At 45.0% G+C, this 9849-nt stretch overlaps 1 protein-coding gene across 1 annotated transcript in view; it reads left to right on the top strand.

The window, feature by feature from the left end:
- Positions 1 to 332: 332 nt before the first annotated feature.
- The window catches only part of LOC135549897 (synaptotagmin-11-like), a 28086-nt gene continuing 18569 nt past the window's right edge, over positions 333 to 9849 (top strand). The window contains exon 1 of the mRNA XM_064980273.1: positions 333 to 702. Coding sequence (XP_064836345.1) covers positions 669 to 702 — 34 coding nt within the window. The 5' untranslated portion in view covers positions 333 to 668. The remainder of the gene's footprint in view (positions 703 to 9849) is intronic.

Raw genomic sequence — 9849 nt, 5'->3', positions numbered from 1 at the left:
CTGTGTCCTGCCCTAGCCCTATCCCCATTGGCCAATGCCACTGCTTTGTTCTCATTCGCCAATTCTTGGTAGCGTTGCTGTCTTTGGTTGGTTGGCGAGGGCAATTCTCGGTAACTTCGTGGTAGCAAAGGGTGATATGATTGGATCTAGCAACCAGACATTTCCAAGGGAGAATCTCATTTGATTTTCCTTGATTCCTTAAATCCTATCGTTTTGCCTCTTTAACAAAACCCATTGGATGAGAAGGTCAGAGGTCCCGCCCCTCTGACCTTATCATCCAATGGGCTTTGTTAAAGAGGCGAGAAGAGAGCATGCGAGGAATCAAGAACATTCTCCCTTAAACTCACGGTTGTCAGGGGGGTCCTCAAGGCTGGTTGTTGCCGTCTTTGCTCAGCAACCGCACCCGACTTGAGCTCGAGACAGGAGTGTGCTGAAGCAAGCGCAATTGCGAGAGCATCCTTGAGAAGCCACTGAATCACAACAATAATTTCGGACTGAGGAAAATACGACCGTCAAACATCGTCGCCTCATCGCCCGGCTGATATAGCCTACTGACCTAAAGAAAAAGCGTAGGGACAATATCATTAATGGAAATAAATTAGAAGCCTGCGAGTTTAATTTGTTGTTATTTTCATTTTGGGGGGGACAACAGCCTTTTGAACCCCAAAATGGCTGAGATAACCAATTTAAGACCAGCACATGGTAAGACATATTATTAAATGTTTTTCCTCATGATAAATAACATGCCAGACAACTGTTTTAGGCTAACCGAAAAAAAATAGTTTTTCTCAGGTTCTCAGATTCTAAATGTGTTTTGTTGGCATAACAAGGCTGAAATACTCCAGGGGCTACATTCGTTGTTTAGTCTCGTTTTTTTTGTACTATATTCAATTAATTTAATGTTTGAAATTAAATGGCACACGTCGATTTAACATTTAAAACGACACGAGTGACGTGTAGCCTACATTGTTGATTCCTTCTTGTGAGTCTTATCTCCTATAGTGATGTTATTCTGATAATTAAATACAGTCGCTTTGAACCAATAGCAGGAAAACATAAAAAAGACCCCTAGAATATGGGAAGCCTATTTAAACTATGTGGATTTAGGGAGTATGTATTTTTTTTAATCAACAATGTTCAGAGGGGAGAACACATACCTATCAAGGCCTCGACAGTGTCAACGATTCTAATCATTTTAAAACTGAACATAGGCCTGTTGTCTATGTTTAATTTGTTGGGATTACAAATAGGCCTATACATGAAAATGTATGGTCATGCGTGCGTTAGTTTCCGGCGGTAGCCACTGTTGCTTCGTCATATTTTGTCTTGTCGGAGGAATGTTGGCAGGGGATATGGACTGAATGAAAATGTGCCTTTTATATATAAACTAATATATATTGACTTCTGGTTAATCTCGTGCGCGGTACAGGTTTATTGTTAAAGGTGAGACCCGTTTGGAAGGCACTTCTCCATCCTTCTCGAATGGCTTTTGACTGCGTGTGGGTAAGAGAGGATGATGACGTTCAATCTATTCTTGAGGCTTGGCATCAACTGTGCACGACTGCCTGGTCTTCTCTTATTTGAAAGAATATCCGAATTGCTGAACTGGACCCTTTGTCTATAGCGTAACAGAACATTTGGGCAAGGTGGATGGTGGTCTCACGTCTACCCAAAAACCTCACTCGCTGGGCAATCAATTTGCGTGGTCATTGTAATCTAGTTAAATCACCGTGGGATGGTGGGAAGCATTGATGGATGTTTTACCAATAGCCTAGTGCACCATGCTCCCATGTCAGAGTTAAAGCATTAACTATAGGGCTTAACTCTGGGCAGAATATGTTATTATTAAGAGAATGAGTGGACAAAGATTTCAAAAACTAACTACACCCAGTCACATGCATATATTTAGCCTACTGTATAAATATATGGTTTACACCTACAATTACTCAACAATCGATTACACAACAACCAGTGCAGACAACTAACAGGACAGGATGAGACACATCACATTGACAAAATCAGTAAGACACATTCAAACTCTCCTCCTCTTTTCCAAACCGAATTGTCTATGAAAAGAAATTACCTCCTGTAGAGATTGTTTTGTGTGCAGTGAAGGGTAGAGGCGCTAATGTTGTTTGTTTGTGTCTGGAGTGTTGGAGCAGCTCCTCAGTGAGGGCGTGGGGTCTAATTACACCAACAAAATGACTCTCTGTTATATCTTCTCTTGATTATCAATTTATATGCATTGTTAAATTCATATTAGCATAATTCCTCTCCTTAACAGATAGCTATCTCCAAGAGCAACTTTAATTGCTTTTGTTTTGATTCATTGGTGGATTTTCCCTCCGAGTTGAGCCCAGTGCCAAAGCTGGAGGGAACAGCTGCAGTTTACCCCACCTTAAGGATTTTCACACTACTGAGCTGAGCCAAAACAAGTTGTACTGAGCTGGCCTGGTTATGCATCCCCTATACTTGCAGTAACTGTTCTGGAAAAGATAATATGAAAGTGATGACCCCTTCCACTTTACTTCCATATCCAGTCCCATACCGTTTTGAATGGGCTTCAAGATTATATAATCAAATTCATGAGAATTAAATATATATATACACATACACACACACACACACACACACACACACACACACACACACACACACACACACACACACACACACACACACACACACACACACACACACAGTACCAGTCAAAAGTTTGGACGCACCTACTCCTTCAAGGTTTTTATTTTATTTTTTTTAACTACTTTCTACATTGTAGAATAATAGTGAAGAAATCAAAACTATGAAATAACACATAGAATCATGTAGTAACCAAAAAAGTGTTAACAAATCTAAATATATTTGATATTTGAGATTCTTCAAAGGAGCCAGCCTTTGTGTGGATGACAGCTTTGTACACTCTTGGTACTCTCTCAACCAGCTTCACCTGGAATGCTTTCCCAACAGCAGTCTTGAAGGAGTTCCCACATATGCTGAGCACTTGTTGGCTGCTTTTCCTTCATTCTGAGGGCCAACTCATTCCAAACCATATCAATTGGGTTAAGGTCGGGTAATTGTGGAGGCCAGGTCATCGGATGTAGCACTCCATCACTCTCCTTCTTTGTCAAATAGCCCTTACACAGCCTGGAGGTGTGTTGGGTCATTGCCGTGTGGAAAAACAAATGATAGTCCCACTAAGCGAAAACCAGATGGGATGGCGTATCGCTGCAGAATGCTGTGGTAGCCATGCTGGTTAAGTGTGCCTTGAATTCTAAGTAAATCACTGGCAGTGTTACCAGCAAAGCACCCACACACCATCCCACCATCTCCTCCATGCTTCACGGTGGAACCCACACATGCGGAAATCATCCGTTCACCTACTCTGCGTCTCACAAAGACACAGCGGTTGGAACCAAAAATCAAAATTTGGACTCATCAGACCAAAGAATAGATTTCCACCTGGATAATGTCCATTGCTTGTATTTATTAGCCCAAGCAAGTCTCTTCTTCTTATACCAATAGTAGTGGTTTCTTTGACCATGAAGTCCTGATTCACGCAGTCTCCTCTGAACATTTGATGTTGAGATGTGTCTGTTACTTGAACTCTTTGAAGTCAATCTGAGGTGCAGTTAATTGCCGATTTCTGAGGCTGGTAACACTAATTAACTTATCTTCTGCAGCAGAGGTAACTCTGGGTCTTCCTTTCCTGTGGCATTCCTCGTGTGAGCCAGTTTCATCATAGCGCTTGATGGTTTTTGCAACTGCACTTTTCCGGATTGACTGACCTTCATATCTTAAAGCAATGATGGACTGTCATTTCTCTTTGCTTATTTGAGCTGTTCTTGCCATAATATGGACTTGGTATTTTACCAAATAGGTCTATCTTCTGTGTACCACCCCTACCTTGTCACAACACAACCAATTGGCCCAAATGCATTAAGAAGGAAAGGAATTCCACAACTGATCTTTTTATAAGGCACACATGCTAATTAAAATGCATTCCAGGTGACTACCTCATGAAACTGGTTGAGAGAATGCCAAGAGTGTGCAAAGCTGTCATCAAAGCAAAGGGTGGCTTCTTTGAAGAATCTCATTCTTATTGGTGTACTTATTTGGTATTTAATTGTTTTATTTAACCTTCATTTAACTAGGCAAGTCAGTTAAGAACAAATTCTTATTTACAATGATGGCCTACCCTGGCCAAACCCTCCCCTATCCCGGACGATGCTGGGCCAATTGTGCCCTATAGGACTCCCGATCACGGCCGGTTGTGATACAGCCCGGGATCGAACCAGGGTCTCTAGTGACACCTCTGGCACTGAGATGCAGTGCCTTACATGCTGACCAAACTGGATGCGTGCATGTGCGATCGTGCGCATATCGATTTTGTACCCCCACACCAAACACGATCATGACATGCAGGTTGAAATATCAAAACAAACTCTGAACCAATTCTATTAATTTGGGGACTGGTCGAAAAGCATTAAACATTTATGGCAATTTAGCTAGCTAGCTTGCTGTTGTCCTGGGATATAAACATTGGGTTGTTATTTTACCTGAAATGCACAAGGTCCTCTACTCCGACAATTAATCCACAGATAAAACGGTAAACCGAATTCCTTTCTCGACATCTCTCCTCCTTCCTCAGGCTTCTTTTTTACTTCTTTGGACTTTATATGGCGGTTGGCAACCAACTTTATGGTGCATTACTACATCCGACTGGCGTGTAGACGTCAGTTCATCTTTCAATCACCCATGTGGGTATATGCTCCTAAATACCAATGAGGAGATGGCACGTGGGTATATGCTCTTTACAACCAATGAGGAGATGGGAGAGGGCAGACTTGCAGCGCATTGAGCCTCACAAATAGAACCTATTTCTATTTTGGCACCTGGCCACGCAGACGCTCACTGAGGCGAGCAAGCAGTGTGGGTGCAATGATTGACTAGCACGTATGTGTAAAGTTGCGAGCGGTGTGGTCAGCATGTTAGACTGCTGCGCCACTCAGATGCACAGTACCCTTATGTTATTGCCTTTCTTTGTCTCTTTGGGGTTACATGTCTCACTCAGGCAGACTAGCCTGGATGAAGGGGTGAGCTGACAGTGACACACAGTCCTACCCTCCTCACCTCTCTTCCCTCCCTCCCTCTCTCTCTGTACCTTCTCTCTGCAGTGTGTCCGGCCTAGCCGGAACAGCGCTTGTGATTTAATGCCATAGTGACTGGTGTCAGAGTGACAAGCCCCTTTCTCACCCAGTGGTCAAATACAGCACAATCCACCTCGGGACAAGATGTCTGTCTGTATTACTCATGTTCACCGAGATTTCAGGATGAGAAAGCCGAGAAAGCAAACGTTGTGTGAAAGGTGGTTTAGATAGTCTTTTAGCTTAGTCCTGTGAAGCTGAGCAGCAGTGATTTACCTCGGTGTGTTGATGGCAGTAGGGGAGATGGATGTTTACAGATGTTTCGTCTTTTTTAATGTCTTACTGTGTGACATGTTGTACGTGTAAGAGGGAAAAGAGATTGCTTACAAGAACATTTCTATGAGTGTTTGGGTTATTTGAAAAATTCTCGAGACACATGACTCTGTGTAGTGGAGGTACTTCAGAATGTAATGTTTCCATGCACCTTGACGTCACCTTTCAGGAAGTTAGCGGTCACTCCTGAACGGGACGGTTTGCCACTTAAAGGGTAGGAAACATGAGTTTTTACTCAACGATGTAACAACACAGTGTGGTCAAAGACTTAGTAAACAGACAAAGTAACTTAGTTGTAGTCACGACCTGGTTACCTATAAGTACAAACATAGTAATGTTTTTGGGTTATTACTAGGGTTGCAAAACTCGGGGAACTTTCAATAAATTCCCTGGTTTTCCCGAAATCCCGGTTGGAGATTTCTGGAATCAGGAGAGAATAAGCAGAAAATCCTGGAATCCTCCAACCACAATTTCTGGAAAACAAGGGAATTTGTTGAAAGTTGCAGGAATTTAGCAACCCTAGTTGTTTCATATTTATTGACTTATTTCCGGATAACTTCTAAAGTACCCTCAACGTCATATGGAGGATCTACTTTGTGCTACAGAGTTTAAGCTAGCTAGCTCAAGCTGGCTAACGTTAGCCACACCTCATGCTCGTCACAGTCTTTGTGGCTGTGTTATCTAGTGGAAACACTAGCATGGCAGGCTCTGGCATGGCACTAGCATGGCAGGCTTTATTGCTCAATGAAAGCGAAAATCATACCTGCTTGCACTAATGGTGTAGTACCTCGTCTGTTCTCCTTTTTGTTTTGTCAACTTTTGGCATGTTCTCTGTTAAGTAGGTTACGGGAGTTTTGTAACTTTTCCCGCCTCAGAATCCAGATAGCTTAGTGCTTGCGTGCTATCTATTTTGCAGGTAGCCTAGCGGTTAAGAGCGTTGGTTGAAATCTCTGAGCCAACTAGGTGAAAAATTGGACCATCTGCCCTTGAGCAAAGCACTTAACCCTAATTGCTTCTGTAAGTCGCTCTGGATAAGAGCATCCGCTAAAATGACTAAAATTTTAAAATGGTTGACTGATTCAGAGCTAAGGAAATCTTAGCAGGCTGGTAAAGCTAATATTAGCAGGCTAGTTGACTAGAAACTTTGCACGTTGATTTGTGACAATGCATTCATAAAGTAAACTCAGCAAAAAAAATAAACGTCCTCTCACTTTCAACTGCGTTTATTTTCAGCAAACTAAACATGTGTAAATATTTGTATGAACATAACAAGATTCAACAACTGAGACATGAACTGAATAAATTCCACAGACATGTGACTAACAGAAATGGAATAATGTGTCCCTGAACAAAGGGGGGGGGTCAAAATCAAAAGTAACAGTCAGTATCTGGTGTGGCCACCAGCTGCATTAAGTACTGCAGTGCATCTCCTCATGAACTGCACCAGATTTGCAGTTCTTGCTGTGAGATGATATCCCACTCTTCCACCAAGGCACCTGCAAGTTCCCAGACATTTCTGGGGGGAATGGTCCTAGCCCTCACCCTCCGATCCAACAGGTCCCTGACGTGCTCAATGGGATTGAGATCCGGGCTTTTAGCTGGCCATGGCAGAACACGGACATTCCTGTCTTGCAGGAAATCACACACAGAACGAGCAGTATAGCTGGTGGCATTGTCATGCTGGAAGGTCATGTCAGGATGAGCCTGCAGGAAGGATACCACATGAGGGAGGAGGATGTCTTCCCTGTAATGCACAGTGTTGAGATTGCCTGCAATGACAACAAGCTCAGTCCGATGATGCTGTGACACACCGCCTCAGACCATGACGGACCCTTCACCTCCAAATCAATCCCGCTCCAGAGTACAGGCCTCGGTGTAACGCTCATTCCTGCGACGGTGAACGCAAATCCGAGCATCACCCTTGGTGAGACAAAACTGTGACTCGTCAGTGAAGAGCACTTTTTGCCAGTCCTGTCTGGTCCAGCGACGGTGGGTTTGTGCTGGTGATGTCTGGTGAGGACCTGCCTTACAACAGGCCTACAAGCCCTCAGTCCAGCCTCTCTTAGCCTCTTGCGGACAGTCTGAGCACTGATGGAGGGATTTTGCATTCCCGGTGTAACTCGGGCAGTTGTTTTTGCTATCCTGTACCTGTCCCGTAGGTGTGATGTTCAGATGTACCGATCCTGTGCAGGTGTTGTTACACGTGGTCTGCCATTGCGAGGACAATCAGCTGTCCATCCTGTCTCCCTGTAACACTGTCTTAGGCTTCTCACAGTACGTACATTGCAATTTATTACCCTGGCCACATATGCAGTCCTTATGACTCTTTGCAGCATGCCTAAAGCACGTTCACACAGATGAGCAGGGACCCTGGGCATCTTTCTTTTGGTGTTTTTCAGAGTCAGTAGAAAGGCCTCTTTAGTGTCCTAGGTTTTCATAACTGGGACCTTAATTGCCTACTGTCTGTAAGCTGTTAGTGTCTTAACGACCGTTCCACAGGTGCATGTTCAATAATTGTATATGGTTCATTGAACAAGCATGGGAAACAGTGATTAAACCCTTTGCTATCAATATATGTGTATCTGTGACACACCGCCACAGACTCTGGAAGCGCTAGACAGGAGGGAGACTCTGGAAGCGCTGGACAGGAGGGAGACTAGAAGCGCTGGACAGGAGGGAGCCCATGGAGGGAGGAGACGGAGAGACAGCATGGTGTGTGGGGCTGCCACCGGGAGCCTGGTGCGTGGAGGAGGCACCGGATGGACCGGACCGTGGAGGCACACTGGAGGTCTCGAGCACCGAGCCTGCACAACCTGTCCTGGCTGGATACTCCCCGAAGCCCGGAAAGTGCGGCGGGGTGGGAACAGACCGCACTGGGCTGTGCTGGTGAACCGGGGACACCATGCGTAAGGCTGGTGCCATATACCCCGGGCCGAGGAGACGCACTGGAGACCAGATGCGCTGAGCCGGCTTCATAGCTCCTGGCTCGATGCCCACTCTAGCCCGGCCGATACGAGGAGCTGCGATGTAGCGCACCGGGCTATGCCTGAGCACTGGGGACACCGTGCTCCTTATGGCATAACACGGTGCCTGCCCGGTCAACCTCTCGCCACGGTAAGCACGGGGATTTGGCTCAGGTCTCCTACCTGACTTAGCCACACTCCCCGTGCCCCCCCCAATACATTTTTGGGGCTGCCTCTCCGGCTTCCTTGCCAGCCGTGTTCCCTCAAAGCGCTGGCTCCCTTTACCTGCTACCTCCGCTCTCCTGGCTGCCTCCACCTGTTCCCATGCGAGGCGATCCCTTCCAGCCAGGATCTCCTCACATGTGTAGGAACCCTTCCCGTCCAGAATGTCCTCCCATGTCCATGAGTCCATTCCACGCTGCTCCTGATGACCACGCTGCTTGGTCCTTTTTTGGTGGGTAGTTCTGTAACGGCTGTTGGAAGGAGAGGACCAAGATGCAGCATGGTAAGTGTCCATGTTAGATTTATTCGATAACTGAACACAAAGTAAACAAAAGCACAACCAAAACAGTCCTGTCTGGTAGAGACACAGAGACAGATAACAACTACCCACAACTCAAGTGGGAAAAACAGGCTGCCTAAGTATGGTTCTCAATCAGTGACAACAATTGCCAGCTGCCTCTGATTGGGAACCATACCAGGCCAAACACATAGAAATGGAAAACATAGAATGCCCACCCCAACTCACGCCCTGACCAAACAAAAATAGAGACATAAAAAAGGAACTAAGGTCAGGACGTGACACTTAACGTATTCCTCCACAGTCCCACACTTCCCCGCTCGCCTCCTCGCGTATGAATCAGATAATAGAATCATTGCTCGTGATTAACAATTTACTGCAGTCTATTAATAATGGACGCCTCCTGCGTATGCACAGACATGTGTACACACACTTGTTCTTTCACGCATTTTGTTCTTTTTGAAATCCTGGATTTCGCCTTCAGTATTGCTATCGAGATGTGAACTCACTCAAGGTTTTATTTCATTTAGACCTGGACCATTTTGGTCTGTGTCTCTCTCTCTGTTTCTGTCTCTCAGGGGATGTGTCTAGGCAACGAGAGCTTCACAGCTGTGCTTTAAAGACTCTCCAAAAAATGCCCCAGCATTTTCACAATGATCAATGGTGTAGGGGGGGTGGTCAAGTCTTTGTCTAGAGGGGGAGTGAGTGGGTGTGGGCAGCTACTGTAGACACTATGGAGATACAGTGAGTGGATGAGAGGAAGAGAGAGATTAAGAAATAGAGGGTGGTAAAATGTAAAACATTGCCTCTGGGAGGAAAAGGAGAAAGAGAAAAGGGAAAGCAGGACAAGATGCCAGTAACTGATTTTATTGACGATAAAATGACTAAA

The sequence above is a fragment of the Oncorhynchus masou genome, chromosome 12 (assembly GCF_036934945.1).
Source record: "Oncorhynchus masou masou isolate Uvic2021 chromosome 12, UVic_Omas_1.1, whole genome shotgun sequence".
NCBI lineage: Eukaryota > Metazoa > Chordata > Actinopteri > Salmoniformes > Salmonidae > Oncorhynchus > Oncorhynchus masou.
This window is presented reverse-complemented; position numbering and strand designations above follow the sequence as displayed.